The 17,640-nt window shown below is 37.8% G+C and overlaps 2 protein-coding genes across 4 annotated transcripts in view; one reads left to right on the top strand and one right to left on the bottom strand.

The window, feature by feature from the left end:
* The window catches only part of ptprna (protein tyrosine phosphatase receptor type Na), a 23,025-nt gene extending 17,247 nt beyond the window's left edge, over positions 1 to 5,778 (top strand). For both annotated transcript variants that reach the window (XM_044218086.1, XM_044218088.1), the window contains 6 exons: positions 937 to 1,056; positions 1,890 to 2,056; positions 2,952 to 3,005; positions 3,168 to 3,232; positions 3,886 to 3,959; positions 4,127 to 5,778. In XM_044218086.1, coding sequence (XP_044074021.1) covers positions 937 to 1,056; positions 1,890 to 2,056; positions 2,952 to 3,005; positions 3,168 to 3,232; positions 3,886 to 3,959; positions 4,127 to 4,198 — 552 coding nt within the window. In that variant the 3' untranslated portion in view covers positions 4,199 to 5,778. The remainder of the gene's footprint in view (positions 1 to 936; positions 1,057 to 1,889; positions 2,057 to 2,951; positions 3,006 to 3,167; positions 3,233 to 3,885; positions 3,960 to 4,126) is intronic.
* On the bottom strand, positions 5,654 to 17,640 carry dnajb2 (DnaJ heat shock protein family (Hsp40) member B2). 2 transcript variants are annotated; one of them, XM_044218094.1, is made up of 11 exons: positions 17,507 to 17,640; positions 14,792 to 14,888; positions 14,504 to 14,613; positions 14,109 to 14,162; positions 13,526 to 13,642; positions 13,152 to 13,226; positions 12,298 to 12,430; positions 11,535 to 11,605; positions 10,751 to 11,047; positions 6,154 to 6,225; positions 5,654 to 5,995 (listed from the first exon to the last, which is right to left on the bottom strand). In XM_044218094.1, exons 2-10 carry the CDS (start codon positions 14,854 to 14,856, stop codon positions 6,197 to 6,199), a joined length of 951 nt encoding a protein of 316 aa, XP_044074029.1. In that variant the 5' UTR covers positions 14,857 to 14,888; positions 17,507 to 17,640; the 3' UTR covers positions 5,654 to 5,995; positions 6,154 to 6,196. The 2 variants fall into 2 exon arrangements, with proteins under 2 accessions (XP_044074029.1, XP_044074028.1); XM_044218093.1 differs by lacking the exon at positions 17,507 to 17,640 and adding an exon at positions 16,341 to 16,740.

The following is a 17,640-nucleotide window of genomic DNA, read 5'->3' as shown; positions in this document are numbered from 1 at the left end:
ACCGACAGTCACAGTCCTTAAAACCTTAACTAATGTGTTGTCATCAGTTAGACTGTCAAAATTAGAAACATAACAGCTTCAATCCCTGAGGAGCTATGTTAGCATTAGTGAGGGTTAGCAGGGCAACTTGATTGTGGCGAACTCGCTTATGAAAAAACAGTCGCTCTTCTTTAACAAGGGAGTGGACATGGGATCCCAGTATATTACCAATGTGTCATGAAATTAAAGTTAAAGTAAATTAAAGTTCAGAGCTACCTACTGTAAATCTGCTCATTATAGTGTTAAGACCCAAAACGTGACTGTTATTGAGGGTGTCATCTCATATAGCAGTCTAACGTTAGCCCTATTATGGGACACTTCACTGAGGTAGCCAGCTGTGTTGAGTTCAACAGCTACGGTACTCACATTAATATAACAATTTGAAAATACTGACAGGATCATACAGTCGTCCTTTCTCCCTGTAGCCATTGTTGCTGTGTGGCACTCAGCTGTTTTTATAATCCGCTATGAGATTTGTTTTCAGCAAGAAAACACTTCGACTAGGTCAACACTACGCTAACACTAACGCTAGCTAACGTCAACTTTTTTCTACAATGTACTGTACTCTTTGATTGGATTAAAATGTAAATATTTACCTAATGTCTTATAGTGTAAGGATTGAAATGTCATTTTACATTAAGTGTTGCAATATAGGGCCCCTATAATTATTAAATGATGGGGAAAATAGGGTTACCTAAAGCTAGCTAGTCATATCCTAAGATTACCATAGATAATGTTACATGAAACACCACCGCACAAAGTAACCTAAATCTATAGCTAATGTATAGCTATATGTTGCAAAATGAATTCATTACAGTATCACAAAAGATTCATCGTGTGTGTGTGTGTGTGTGTGTGTGTATATACACCTGTGTGTGTGTTCTCTCCAACCCACAGATGGTGTGGGAGAACGGCTGCACAGTGATAGTGATGATGGCAGCTCTGGTAGAAGATGGAGAGAAACAGTGCGAGCGATACTGGCCTGATGAGGGCTCGTCGCTCTACCACATCTATGAGGTTAATTTCCTGTTGTAACTCATAACCTTTGTTTTCAGATATAGCAGTCATGTCTTTTTATAATGCTTTTACAGTGACAAACATTAGGTGCAATAGGTACAGCTTCCCTGCATTAGACCTGTTGTTGTAGTAATAGTTTTGTTCAAAACCTACATGTATAAAAGAGGGGCAGGGTTATATGTTAAAAAGAAATATTTAAGATTAATCTCAGAAAAGTCAGATCTCTGAAATTAAATACATAATTTTAATGACCAGTCATAATTCTAATGAAGTCAGTTTGGAGAACTTTGTGCACCTCCGTTAGCAAGCATTGCAGTAACATCAAAACTGCCGATGAATGCATCTCCATTGCAGCCCATTACAACCAGCTACCATCAGCTGCCTGAGGTATATTAGCAGAGTTAAAAAGTCTGTAACCGAGGTTAATTACAGATTTGTTTCCTCACATCTGTAATCACAACATTAAAGCATTTTTCATGTATGTGTATGTATACGCTACCCCTATCCCTTTTTAGTTGTTTTATATGTGCATATTAAATCACTTTGGGATAATGGCTGCTATTTTCTATCATGTGATCTCCTATTTGTAAGTGGAGCTGTCATTTTTTGTCTATATACAGTATGCAGCCTGCTTTTGGTTGACATGGATGTTTGCTTAATGAAAACCTTGCTGTCTGAAACACTGCATCATTTTTGGGAGGTTGCAAAATTCAGCGTGCAGACTACTTCTCGACAATCAAGTCACATTTTTTTTACTCTCTTGTCCATATCTCTTTTCTGTCTGCCACCCATCCTTCTCTTTCTTTCCCTCTTTGTCTCTTTGTGTTTATCAGGTGAACCTGGTGTCAGAGCACATCTGGTGTAAGGACTTCCTGGTGCGTAGCTTCTACCTGAAGAACGTCCAGACGCAAGAGACCAGGACCTTGACGCAGTTTCATTTGCTGAGCTGGCCGGCTGACGGCATCCCCACCTCCACGCGGCCGCTGCTTGACTTCCGAAGGTAAGAAACTAGGCAATTACACATGCACGCACACACAGACTGTCCCCACATTCGCTCTTAATTTCAACAGGTGCCACCAGATTCAGTAATGTTCAATGAGTAAAAACAAAACGGAGGTCAGGATGAAGTGTGTGTGATGTTGCGTTGACTCACTGGTATCCTAACACCTCAGTGGCTTTGAATCCTCCTGATCACCTTCACCACATCCATCTTTTTTCTGTTTCCTATCTTTCATTCCGCATGGTGTGTAATCAAATAAGACCCCTTATGCTGTACATTTCATACCCGATCCATCATCTCAGCTCTCTCTCTCTCCCTCTCTCCCAGTGTGCAGGTTGATAGGTTTGTATTTTAACATCTCCCAGTGTCATTTTTGTGGTTTGCAGCTAGTACTCTGGCTCCAGTTGCATAGTCACAAAAATGAGCATTGGCAGGTGTGACTGGCTACTGCAAGAGGGACAGTGAATCTGTGGCTTCCTCTTCACCTATTCTTTCCTGTTTTACCATCTCACTGTCCTCCATGACCTCATGCAGTTTCTAGTTTTTCCGGTCCTGACATTCTTTACCTTATTCCTAATCTTACTGTTTTAATCTGTCATTTACGTATATGTCTTTCCATCCTATATTCTACTTGGTCACAGTATGTTTTCCTCTCATTGCCTTTCATTTAACCACAACCCACAAGTACCTGAAGTTGCATAAGAGACATTAATAGGTGTGTTGTATGCATTTATTAATGTCTTGATTACTGACAAGTCATTTATGTCTATTCATTGAATATGTAAGCAAGGTTAGTTGCGATTACAAAGTTTAGAATAAATCATTTATAATAAAGCCTTTTGTCTGTTCTTTGTTCTCCTGTCTATCTCTGCTGTCGCTTGTTCCTGCTTTTCAGGAAGGTGAATAAATGTTACAGAGGTCGTTCCTGCCCAATCATCGTTCACTGCAGGTAAAAAAAAAAGAAGAAAAAATCTAATGAGTGTCAGATTTCTGTAAAACACCAGAATTTGCAGAAACATACAATATGACCATTAATAAGCAGACTGAGGTAAAACGCTGGAGAATTACACGTGCATTGACATTTTCCTTCTTATCTCTGTCACTCCCACAGTGATGGCACTAGCAGGACTGGCACGTACATACTCATTGACATGGTGCTGAATCGCATGGCCAAGGGTGGGTCGCTCACACACACACACACATAATAGAACATCAGTGATGATCACTGATATGTTACCTACTGTGGACAGCAGAGGGGGCTATAGTCACAGTGTAGTTAAATAATTCTGCTTTTGTGACATTTGAATCATTATTCCACTCTATGGTGTATGCATAAATTCGTGTATCATTTATGTGGCAAAACTTAAAAATAAAAGTCTCATGAAATATACAATTTTGGTTGTTTTTAGAAATTTCAACATGCATAACCAAATCATATCTATAAAAACACTGAAGTTTTATTTGACTGTATCAAGCTAATCAATAGGATCAATAGGATAGGATTCTTGCAGGAAGAGATTTTCTTTTTCATCCCTGGTAAATGCTAGCATTTCACAGATCATAACAGAGTCAATCTGTTGTTTTGTGTTTCTTAATTTACAGATCTGAAAGTTGTTGTATTTTTTGAAAGATCAGAACTAAAGAAACTCATTCAAAACCTCTCATAGAAAGTGCATTGGGTAACAAATGGAAACTCAGATGTAATTTATCTTCCTATATACCTTTTTATAGGTCAAGTGGATTTAGAGAGAAGGCCCTGTAGCAATAGTAGCAGGAAACCTCAAAAACTGTGGTACTGATGCTCATACTCTTCCTGTTGTTGTTGTTAGGAGTGAAGGAGATTGACATCGCAGCCACGCTGGAGCACATCAGAGACCAGAGACCTGGCTTAGTCCGCACCAAGGTACCATTGATCTGTGTGTGTGTGTTTGCACTATTTGAGCACTTTTAAGATGGACGTCCATAATCCAACTGCCTCCCTCTGTCCTATCTCTAACCATTCCTTGTACACCTTTTTCACGCTTCCATTCCCTTCTCCCCACCTCTCTCTCTCGTGCTCACCCTGATCAGGACCAGTTTGAGTTTGCGCTGACAGCAGTAGCCGAGGAGGTGAATGCCATCTTGAAAGCCCTGCCACAGTGAGCTGCAGGCACACAGAAATAACTAGTCATGAGGACACACTTGTACGATCCAGTCACGTATGTCTGGCCATCACTGTAAATAAAAATTTGCTCTACCACACTTGGAGCAGTTACTGCTCTTGTTTTCAGCATGCAGTATTTCACCATCTACTCATTCTCTGGGTTTTTAAAACTTTTTGGAACTTAATTTTATGAAAAGTGCATTAAATGATTTTTGCGGGATGTAAATATGAACAGAAGATCAATTTGTTTTCACCATCATGGCACAAATTGATCTCTGTCTTTGCTCCTTGACATTTCTACCTGATTTGACAACAATCAAGTCATCAGATGTGAACTACAAAGAGTAAAAACTTGCATATACTGTTCCTGTGTGAATCCAGATGAAATTTCCACATCTACTCTGACAGGATAGAATACACTTATGTTGGTGGTTTTAATTATATAATATTGAAGTGTAACAATTGTTTACTTATCTTACTGCCATCTGATTCCATCTTTGCTTCATCAACCATTTTACTGGACACGATGACATGATACCTCAAATGATCAATCAACATCAACAGATGATTTGCCACCAACACTGAGGGTTTGATTTGCTGTTCTGTTGAACGTTACAATTTTCTTGGACTAATGTTAAAATAATATTAAATACCTTCACAAACTTCTCAAATTTCTATCCATCTTGCTGATATACAGTTAGGTTTCAATCCATTTTAACTCTCTTGAGTGTGGTGTTACGTGTCCACCAGAATACTGTATGCTACTGTCTAGTGTCTTTTGATTTCTGGCAATTTGTTATTTTTAAGGCTTGTCTTTGCCTTGACAACATGATTGTTTGCTTTAAGCTCTGGTCCTTTTGGATGCTGTACATTGACCACAAAGTACACATCACCTCTCTCTCTCTCTCTGCACACAAAGTGACTTTGTTTGGGTTCTTTTATTGTCTTACTCAGTGTACGACCTTGTGATTAATGTAAATAATTCATCCTGATGATGTTTATTTCATGTAGCAGACAGATAGAAAATATCTATAAAAATGTATTTTTGACTTGACCTGAATAAATGTGTGATGTGATGCAGCAAAAAAAAAAGAAAAAAAGCCTCAAGTGCTCATTTTCAAAACCACCATGTCATTTAGTGGGTGTGCTTTTTGTTTTATATTAAGAGTTAAAATGGCACATTTAAAATAGGTCGTTCTGTCTCATGTATTTTATCTATTGATTTGAAATCCGTGTATCATTCAAAATGTATCAATAGCGCATCAATAGTTTAGGCACTTTCAGAGTTTTTCAGCCCCCTCTGCAACTCTGGTCACAATGGTGGAACAGCAAAAAACAAGTGTATTACAATATTGTCAAGTAGATTTTTTAAATTAATTTTTGGTATTTTATATTCAATTGTTTGATATTAATCCTGACATTTCCTGTTGCAAAGATAAACTACCACCAACTGATAGAGTAGTCAGCAGGAAATGCTTTATTTTCTCTGCTTTACATGTTTCGAAGCATTTTTCTATTTGCCTTGTTCATCTGTTTCCACTTGCAGGCACAATTAAAATTAAAATTCAGCTGAAACATTGTTAGTTAATGCAGAGATGATTAGAACTATTTCCTTGGGTTTCAAAATACAAAGTTTCCAGTCTTTCACTCCACAATGAGCTATGTACACACACACACACACACACACACACACATACATAAAATACACATTTGTATCTTTTTTTAAGTAAGTGTCATTCAGCAGGTAGGAGCCATGGTAGAGAGAGAGAGTACATCATGGGGAATTGACCTTTGACCTGTAAGAATAGATGTACAAGGACATGTTACACTTCATCAGTAACGCAAATACTGTAGGCATCACTTATAAATATGACTTTAAAGAAAGATCTGACTTCAACATCCGATCTGATCTACATGGGGCTTATGGGGCTTCAGGTTCACACTAGTTCTTTACCTCAGGGCAGGGCTAGGGCACAGAGCAGCATGAGCCAATCAGGTTAGCTTGTGAAGGCCTCGAAGTCTGAGTCTGAAACAGGAAGCAGGAAGACAAAATGACAAATTCCAATGTAAGTCCCAATAATGTAGTGCAATAATGTGTGTTTGTCACGTTATGAATTTTATAAATGTTTTATTTCTTTGATGTCACAATGAGATCTATTTACAGCAAATAAGAGCTCATAACATGACAATGCAAGACAGGCATTAAAACGTGATAGCAGCACATCGAAAGCTAATGAAAAAAAAATAAAATTTAAGCAGAAGAGATCAACAGAAATTTGTTTGATAAACTGTGAGATAAGCATCATTGCAGTTCATTCCATTTTTTTCTATTATCATTTCTAATATATCATTATTAATTGTAGTAACAATGATAATACTAGTATCACATGAAATCAGTGACAATTACTTGGAAAATGCATAACTATTACTGCCATATTCTGAAAAAAAATATATCCCAACTCCTCTCCTCTTATTTGGTATTTCCCTTTTAACAATCTGAAAATCAAAAACACATGGCAGTTCAAATAATACAGGTGGATATATATTTATAAGAGAAACCATCTGCCTCTTTCTCATTCATCGCTCATTCCCTCTCCACACGCTTTTGGAGAGGAGAAATGATAAATAACTCAACAGAGTCAAAATCATTTTTAAATTCTCACAGCTGTGCTTATTTTTTTCCCCAGTGATGATAGTTATCATTTAAAGTGAAAGCAAAACTCATGCAATGTAAAATAAATCATGCACTCATGAAACATATATGACAAATGACCAAATAAACTTATTCTGCTCTCTGAGCAGTGTAAACGCAGAGCAGGGAAAGAGACACTGCCTATAATCAAGTACTTATTAAGGCAGGCATGTCTTTGAACAGTTGTGATTTATTTTTATTTTTTTACCATATTACTGATACTAGTAATTATTTTAACACCTTTATGTTTTGGCACCAACAATACTTTGTTACTCTCAGCCTTATTTCGCAGATACAACACCAATCACATTTAAAACAGTTATTAGTATTCCGCTAAGAATGTATTTGTGTGTGTGTGTGTGTGTGTTTTGTAGTGTAGCTCACAGGCTGGGTTTTCCTGATATTAAGGCTAAATTTTGAATTTTGTTTTCACTTCATTAGAGGTCTGGAATCAGGAAGTTTCATTCAGCAGCAACATAGAAACTAACAACAACTCAATTCTCTCTCTCTCTCTCTCTCTCTCTCTCTCTCTCTCTCTCTCTCTCTCTCTCTCTCTCTCTCTCTCTCTCTCTCTCTCTCTCTCTCTCTCTCTCTCTCTCTCTCTCTCTCTCTCTCTCTCTCTCTCTCTCTCTCTCTCTCTCTCTCTCTCTCTCTCTCTCTCTCTCTCTCTCTCTCTCTCTCTCTCTCTCTCTCTCTCTCTCTCTCTCTCTCTCTCTCTCTCTCTCTCTCTCTCTCTCTATATATATATATATATATATATATATATATATATATATATATATATATATATATATATATATGACATACCCACACCTTGGGCAGATGAGCTAAATAGTTTTCCAGTAGCAGTCATTGAATTGTTCCTCTTCACATTTCCAGGACTGTGCACAGACAGCTGTACCTAAAACCATTTACTACATTGTTGATTTGAAAGTATGTTTTGCTTTGGTGCAAAGGTGGGGAGATATATGCCAACAAACATGTATATTGTTGGGGTTCTAATAAAACACAAAACCTATCCTGGAAATAGATAAATTAATGACTGTAAACTGCAAAGATATAAAATCATATTTTGAAACCACAACACAGACTATTAAGATTTATTCTCAACTCAAGATATGTCCTTCATTTTGGCAGATGTTTAATATTTATTTGAACTATTAATGCTATCGTATTTCAGGCAAAGTCCTGAAATAACAAAGGGAGGGTTATGGAGTTGTGCTGGAGTATAACAGTCTGTGTAAGTTTGCACACTAAACAGCTAAACTGATTAGTGCTTTGCTCAGGGGAACTTAATCAACAGATGTTCACAGACGAAAATACAGCTACAGTATCTCCCTTACCCTGACGGTTCAAACCAGTCCAAGGGAAATCAAACCTAGCATTGATTTGGTGATGAAGCTCCATATTTATAAACATTCGCACAACCATCACAATGCAGTTAAATTCAAAAGCAGATTAGAAAAAAAGATAATCCAAAACCAGAAAAACCCTATTCAACTTGATGACTAAAACACATTTGCTTTGCTTGAAATACATTTGAAAACAAATCTCATACAGCAACAATGGCTACAGGGAGAAAGGACGACTGTATGATCCTGTCAGTATTTTCAGATTGTTATATTAATGTGAGTACCGTAGCTGTTGAACTCAACACAGCTGGCTACCTCAGTGAAGTGTCCCATAATAGGGCTAACGTTAGACTGCTATATGAGATGACACCCTCAATAACAGTCACGTTTTGGGTCTTAACACTATAATGAGCAGATTTACAGTAGGTAGCTCTGAACTTTAATTTACTTTAACTTTAATTTCATGACACATTGGTAATATACTGGGATCCCATGTCCACTCCCTTGTTAAAGAAGAGCGACTGTTTTTTCATAAGCGAGTTCGCCACAATCAAGTTGCCCTGCTAACCCTCACTAATGCTAACATAGCTCCTCAGGGGTTGAAGCTGTCATGTTTCTAATTTTGACGTTAGACTGCTATATGAGATGTTCTGAACTTTAATTTACTTTAACTTTAATTTCATGACACATTGGTAATATACTGGGATCCCATGTCCACTCCCTTATTAAAGAAGAGCGACTGTTTTTTCATAAGCTTTTTGACAATCTAACTGGTGACAACACATTAGTTCAGGTTTTAATGACTATGACTGTCAGTAGTTCTAGATTTCGTTTAAATATGCAGAACTGTAATTTTATGGGTTATTGTTGTTCTGACGTTAAGCTTAACTGCAACTATACCACGTGATACCAACGTCGTTATACTATTGGCTCACAAGCCTCGTTAGAAGCAGAAACCAAACGTCAGACATCTCACACAGAGATAAACACAACATTCATTTTGGACCCCTCAAAATGTTTCAAAATGATTAATTCACAATCAAAATATTTTCTTTTTGGAAAAGTGATTCCCCACCTTTCTAAAAGCTCTGTGGATGTATTATTTTTGTTTAAATATTCATCTACATAAAAATGTTATATAATCTTTAAAGCGTGCAAAGACACCAAAAGGATCTAAATACAGTAAAAAGATTTATATGATTATTTGTAACTGTGGTTTACAATCAGTCATAATGCTGTACACATTCTACACTGTGCTTTGCCTTCCAACTTCATAAAGTGCCTCCCCTCCCAAATCTGACCAAATAAGATTATGATATTTTGGTAAAAGTGCATTAAGGCCAAGACATGTACTTGCATTTAATGATACATGAGCTCATTACTATAGCAATTTTGTGACAGTGTAAAAGCTGGGCTACCAGTTTGAACAATTTTGTGTGTGTCTTTACAAGGTATTTGTATTAGCAAAGATTGTGAGCGCGTGCTTCAACTGCTTTTTAATACATATTCTAGAAATTAGTATCAGCTGACCAGTAAACAGAGGTCTTTTTTTTTTTTTCAAACTAGTGTTTATGTCGTAATGAAAATCATCAGAGAAAATTCTATGGCCTTCTTTATATCTTGATCTATTGTTTCAGACTGTGCTGAGTGTGGCACAGTTCTCACACATTCCCTTTGAGTCGGAATGAGAAAATTCTATGGCAGGGTCTCAACTGACCCAAACACACACAGACACACACAGAAAAACATGCGCGCACACACACTCAACACTCTGCCCTTACTGGGATTTAAATCACTACCAACATGGCCACATCTAAATCCCTCTTAATCCCACTCTTTTCAGTCTATGTTAATATTTGGCAAATTTACATACATTCAGAAACAATCCTCTGTATTGCTTCACATACATAAACGCAATATTAACTTTTAGCTGTATAGGCAAATTATACTGAAATGTCTGGGTTGGAAATCAACAAAGACAACCAGCAAGACACCACAAACCCTGTCAAAGTTGACTCATTGTCTCTTTTAGAGGTGTTAAAGCTACATGAAAGCCTTGTGATCAGTTGAGGCACTGCCTCAAATTAAGAGTCTGGCAATCACATTACATTAGAATCTGGCTGTAGGCACAACACTGAGGTAAGTATAAAGAATAAGGCATCCCAAATAAACATACATGCTGCATTAGCACACAATACACCCACACTTCTTTTTCTTTTTCACACTGCCATCACCATCACTATTTTTTACGGCAGGTTCAAACTCTTCACTGCATTGGCTTAGTGGCGTAGTGTTGGCACTTGTGGATGACTCAGGAGAGAAGTCTGGTTCTCTGTTTCCCTCCTTTTCCCACCCACCTCCAGACCCTGAGCCCATTTTAAACTCCACCTCTTCATCTTCCTCCCCTTTAACAATCTTTTTACTACCAGCCACATGTAAATTTGTAGTCTTAACAACCCTGCCTCCTTTATGGCCACCAGTTTTTGTTCTGCCCCCACCCCCAGCACCTGATATGAAGTCAGTTGCAGCTGCTCTCTGCTGGGCTTCCATTTCTGACAGGCTGCATGCCAAAGCCATCTGCAGGTCTTCATCTTCTTCGTCATCCTCGCTGCCTCCCGCAACCTTGTAGTGGTAGAAAGGGGCGGAGCTAAATGACCGATGTGTGGCTGCAGAGTAAGGGCTGGGGTGGGATCTGTCAGACTCGGCAGGTGATCTGTTTTGGATTTGTGGCTTCTGAGGCGAGTGACGGGGCTGTCCCTCTCGTCGGCTCAGCTCCAGTGCGAGGGCCATTTCATCCTCCACACCTGGGAACAACACACACAGCAACACAGGTGTGTAATGTGCACAAGCAACATGAAGTAACATATGCACACGTGCAGAAATGCGTAACTAAGAGGAGCAACATGATCTGCATTCTGTAGGGGTGTCACCATGCCACATCTTCAATACCAATATCTAAAACGTCTGCTAATGCAATAGTTTTAAAAAATTTCCCCGATTGATTTGAATGTTTTTTGTAAAGCAAATGTAGTTCCTGTCTTTGTTAGATCTATTACTCTTTATTTTGTATGTGGTACCAGTTTAATATGTTGGATTCAGTTCAAGATATTGTGGACTTTGCTGTTTGGCTGCTTTGAGTGCTTTTCTTTTGTGGAACACTAAATTTCACTGTTGAACATTTGTTGACAAAACTGGTTTGAAGAAAGTGAAGGGATAGGAAATATTACATAAGATTTAAGTTTATTTGTCCTTACATTTCTCAATCACACCATTCAGTGTGTGTGGTCTTACCATTTATTAGGACACTCTTTAACACCCCATCCTCCTCAATCTCTGTTCTTTCCTGCCCGTTCTCCTTTATCCTGTAAGCAAGACAAATATACAGATAAATGATAGTATGCTTCCATCATTGTTTTTTTTTTGTCTGTGTGTGTGTGTGCCACTGTGTCTGTTCTTTTCTCTTATAAAAATATAAATGCACACTTAAACTTGTAAAATTCACCCTGTACATTATAAGAACTTCAATTCATTTAAATTATTTGAATATTCATGTGACCTTTGATTACAGTAATATAAGCTCCACCAGGGTAGGTTTATAGAAAAATAGCACAAACTTTTGAGGGCTCGGCCATACTTAGTAGTTATTTGCCGCACTGCCTAACTTGTTTTGTATCTTCAGGTTTGCAGTTATGTAACATTTGCATGCACAATGCCATTACAGCCTAGGCAAAAAACTAGAATAAAAAACTAGAAATGTAAGAATACTTTCCAAATCAGAAACTACAGTACCATCCTGACCTGCAAACCAGTGTTAATGTTAGTATCAACCTAGTTTTAGTGAGGTTTGTTACATCAAGAGAATTTTGAAAGTGTTGGAAAATAAAACTGTACAATAATGACATAATTTTCTATTAATATTTCTCTTTTATGCCTTAGTGCATTGCTCTATCAAGCAAGCCACACCTATATGTCCCAGTTTGGATAAAAAGTCATAAAATATTTGAAACTACTATATTTCCCAGGTTGGGTGACTTATAAGGGTGGCATTACATACTTCTTGGTAGTGGTGCGTTTTCCATTTATGATGCGAGTGGAGGTAGAAACTGATTTGAAGTTGCCCATCCCTCCGCCCATGCTGTCCATCCCATCCAGACCACCCAAGGAAGAGGAGAAGGAGGTGAATTCAACTGAAGAAGGACAGATGATCAGGAAAGGAAAGCAAGCAGAAGAGAAGAAAAGAGACTGATTCATTTTGATGTATCATTACAAAACCTCAGTCTGTGCAAAGATAATATCACTCCCATGTTACTGCCACATAAAGTGTGAATTTAAGTGGGTAGAAATGCACAGCAAGTTATCCTGATATGAGAAAGTAAAGAGAATATAATGAGAAAAGTGTTTCGTTCAAAATTCATAACCCATGGTTAGGTGAGTTTCACTAGTGAGTTAGCCAGTAGTGCAGTCTGGAGAATAACTATCGCTGCTATGATTACATGGAGTTTAATATACATGTACAGATGTTAAACTTTTGACTGGAACTATGTTTGAGGTGTCACTTTATAGAATTTTAACAGATGACAGTATTTTCCATGTTACAGTGAATTATAAAGTCTGGTAGCCTTCTATCTCTTGAACAAAAAGATGTAGACAAATATAAAAACAGTAACAGTAACAATAAGTTCCCTCATATTTCAGTGAACTATTCTCCAGCAGCTTTTAGCTGCCCTCACAGCTCTGCTTATGTTGTAAACTACAAAACTGAACCACATTAAAATATAATGCAGTTGTTCTTGATGCTTTTAACATTGTGGCCACAATATGATATGCCATGATGTCTACTTAGACAGCTACAGTAAAGGATACTGTATTCGACATGCAGCTTTCCTCATAAAATATGTAACTGTTTACCTCCTGCTGAAGGAAAAGAAAAGAACCGACTGGGGCCGAGGCGAGAGGCCGAGCTTCCAAAGGATGAGAAGTCATCTGGATAAGAGAAAGAGAGACACTTACAGTATAACTGCTTAAATACTGTACTTTTAGATAAGATATAATATTACAGTAGGTTTTTATGAAGCTAACTCCCTAAGAAAAGATACTTTATTCAAGCAATGGAATTTTCTGTTTTGAGGGCTTATGTTTGATTACAGTATTAATTTTCCCCCATACAGCCCCTAATGTAAACAAAAGAAAATTCTCAACTAAATAAAAATTTAAACATCAAATGATGGAAAAATTTATAAAAATGCTAATATAACCCCACATGTATATTGTGTATGACTTACCAAAGAAGCTAGCAAAGGGATCCTGGCCACCAAAAAACTCTCTGAACACCTCATCTGGGCTGCGGAATGTGAAGGTAAATCCTGGGAAATCTGATGGAAAGTCTGAGCTGGAGGAGCCTGGAAAATTAAGTTGTTGGGGTCAGGTGGGTGAAGAGCAACCAAGGATAAGAAAGAGTGGATGGAGGAAAACAAATTAGGGACCAGACGGGGAAAAGTGAGTAAAATGGCAGGTGCAGGAAAGTGGGAGGGAGGAGAAATGTAAGGAAGGAAATGAGGAGAGAGGCAAAAGCAAAGAAAGTGAGGAAGGAAGAAAGGAGGAAAGAGACGAATGAGGAGAAATGAGAAAGGGAGAATAAGTGTAATAGAGGTGGGAGGATAATGATAGCCAAAGAAAGAAGGGAGAGGGGAAAAACAGGAAAAAGGGGAAAGAGAATGAAAAAAAAACCAAAATCCTAACACACTATCAATCCTTAGTTAGAAATCACCACCATTCATGTGTCCTTAAAGCGTAGGAATTTCCAAACTACTGCTATAATGGATGCAACAATATCTACATATCTCATGGCAGCAGGTTTTTATTTACCTCTGTGTGGCACTCTGTCATTTCCATATCTGTCATATGCATCACGCTTGCTCTCTGCAGCAGAGGAACAGAGCACAATTTAATGATGGAATAAAAACCAATAGACACCAATACATGTCTCTCACTTTTTTCTCATACAAACATCCAACATACACACACATTGAATTAAATTACACCTATAACTATGAATGAAGTTCCTCTCTGAAGAGCCTGACATCATCACAGAGATTCAGATTCGTGACTCAGCATCAAAACAGATCAAACCCCAACAGCCACTTGACAACCGGCAGTCATCTCACAGACACACACACATATAAACATTTTTATTATATATATATATATATATATATATATAAATATACACACACTGTCCTGACTTACTGTCAGATACTTACTGTCAGATAGGACTTCATAGGCTTCAGCAAGTTCTTTGAACTTTCTCTCTGCTTCCTCCTTGTTGTCTGGATTTTTGTCTGGATGCCATTTCAGTGCCAGTTTCCTGTACCTGAACACACAAAACAAACACTGACTCATGCATACAAGTAAATATATATATAGATAAAGACATGCACCAATACTATTGATTCATTAACTGTATTTTATATCCAAGTGAGATATTTCTTTATTGTTTATGAATTCGTGTAAAGAGTCCTAACACTCCTCCTGACTCCCAGGATACTCACGCCTTCTTGATGTCATCCTGAGAAGATGTTTTGGACACTCCCAGGATGTTATAGTAATCCACCATGTTGCCTCCTGTCACTCCTCACCACACCACCCCTGAGAGGAAAATACAACTAGTACAAAATATACTCAACTCTGATTGGACATGCACATCCTGCATTTTATCAAATTGATGTCTCTGATAACAAAAAATTTGGAAAACCTTGGTATTTATGGTATTTCCTAAAATCCAAAAAAGGAAAAGAAACAGCTCTGCTCATTATTTATTTAATTTGCAGACAAGTAGTCATATACAGCAGGGGAAATGCCTAAAAAAGGTAATGTGGAATGTAAACATAGTTGTTTATCATTCTGTACACTAAAGTGTTGACAAATATGGAAATGTGTCATTTCCTTCTTTGGAAGTAAAGGATCTAGAAACCCATGGATCACCCACACAAGCATTTTCACTTATTTTGTCTGTTCAGACCTTTTCTCAGGACTGTGTGGGCTGTACAGACAAAACTTAATTGACACCTCCCTCACTATCCTGTTAGTTTTGCTACATCTGTTAGGGCAACTTCTACTATTCCTACATGTTGTTTAATGACATCATGAAATTCCCAGCATGCTCTGTCCAGCTTTAACCTGAGCAGAGAGCAGCTAATCAGCCGGAGTAATTGAAAACACCTGTGTGGTGGGTGTTAATTAGTGTCTATGTACAATAATAATATATATATATATATATATATATATATATATATATATATATATATATATATATCTCCTTCCTTTCACAGTAAATTAAATTAACCTCAACTGATTTTTGCTTGTTGAAAAAAAGCCAACGAAGTAAATTTAAAATACATTTTCCTGAAGAAGTCAGTTTATTAACATTAAAATAAAGAACACCAGGCTGTCTGAAAATAATGAGTTACAAGGAGGATTTCTTTTTTGTTCTGCACAGGTTAAATTAGCTATAGATGGATGCACACACATTATGTATGTCCTATTATGGTTAAAATGTTGCCTAAAAGGTTTCTTCTTTTAACCTTTTTTAAAATAAAATGTTGATGCTTTTAGCATAAGACCTCAGTACAGTCAGTAATTCCATTATATAGCCACAATCAGAGTCAGCATGCTAACCACCAGGCCAGTCTCATTTAGTGGTCTACAACAGTTTCAGGGCTCAGGGGGGCTTCCAAACTGAGGTACAATAACTAAACTTAACTTTCTATTCCCCTCGGGAACAGCCATGCGCTCACACAAGTAATATGTTATTTCTAGCGTCATGGCATCTGACAACTGCTGCATGCTGACGTGACAGTGGGCCTAAGCAAACTTACATACACGGGCAGATGCACTTGCAGGCACAGGTGCTGTCTATATTCAAGTACGTACCATTCACATTAAGAGTAGGCCTATCATTAACATTACTTGGTATTTTGGTTGAGACAATATTTCCAATTATGGTAAAGTTGGACATCTATAATAAACTCTAGTAGCTACATGGTCTATTGACTGTGGGTAGCCACAACTTGTCACGACTAGCCAAAGCTACGGACCTACCGTGTGAGTTCGGCCTAATGAGTGGGCTGTTTAGCCGTCTGTCCACCGGTTTGGAGCGACAATGAATTAGTTATGATAGCGGTGCCTCTGGAATGCGCTCCCCCTCTCTTCTCTTCTCTTCGTGACAGCCTCTTCCCTCAGCCTTCCTCTCCACCGCCCCGACACAAATATTCTCTCTAACAAACAACACGATATGTCTGCAGTGTACCGTTCTGCCTCTGTGGTCTACGGTCCCCCCACCGGGAAAACAAGCAGACAGTCAGTCCTGTTTGCCTCGCGTGCTGGGCTAAGCTGCACGCGCTACGTCACCATCAGCTGAGAGAAAAAAATAGAGCGTCGAGAACATGCCAGTGTTTGGAAACCTCATCAGACCCGCCCTGCCTCAACCTCTGCCTGTTGCTCTGTGATAATGTGGCTTGATAAAACCAGCAACTTCTGACGGCAGACACGGATACATACTATGGCCAACCATTCAGGTTAGACATATAATCAAATTATCAATAATTTCATTTCAAAATCATCACAGTGTTACCAATGCAATGGTGGCTAACCAATGTGCTCAAGTAGGCCTACTGTAGGCTACTGAAGTACCATTCTTTAGGTACTTGTACTTTATTTTTCTGTCACTATACTTATAATCCACTACATCTATATGATAGCTATAGTCACTTTGCAGATTAAAATATTACATATAAACATAAGGCCAGTTTATAAAATATGATTCATTGCTATACAATGAAGTACCCAAGGATATAAGTAGTTAGAATTAGGTCAACTAACACCTTAAAATGCTTCTAACGCATGTGTTATTGTAGGTAATAATAATCTAGGCCTATAATGATATAATTCTGACAGGAGCGATTCTGCTGCATAATGAGAACTTTTGATACTTTAAGTACATTTTACTGATAATAGTTCTGTCCTTAAGATTTTACATACATGACTGTTACTTGTAATGGATTATTTTCACACTGTGGTACTAATACTTTTACTAAAGTAAAGGAGCTGAATACTTCTTCCACTACTGACTATAACTACAGATAAGTGTGTTCATATAGAGGAGCAGAATATTGTAGTCATAGCTATAGAAAATAATTAGTACTTTATAAACTCATTGTTGAGTGACAGACAAGTTACATTTAGTAGACCAGAGAAGTGTAACTTACCAGAAAGAAGGCTTTTAGTTCACTGTGTAAGTCATCATGTAATGTCATAGTTATTTGGACTGGCCAGTGATGTTTAAAATTATAAACAGTCTAAGGCTTAAACTAAGTCATACAACTTTACTAGCTGGTCACAT

Source organism: Siniperca chuatsi, linkage group LG12 (genome assembly GCF_020085105.1).
Source record: "Siniperca chuatsi isolate FFG_IHB_CAS linkage group LG12, ASM2008510v1, whole genome shotgun sequence".
NCBI lineage: Eukaryota > Metazoa > Chordata > Actinopteri > Centrarchiformes > Sinipercidae > Siniperca > Siniperca chuatsi.
This window is presented reverse-complemented; position numbering and strand designations above follow the sequence as displayed.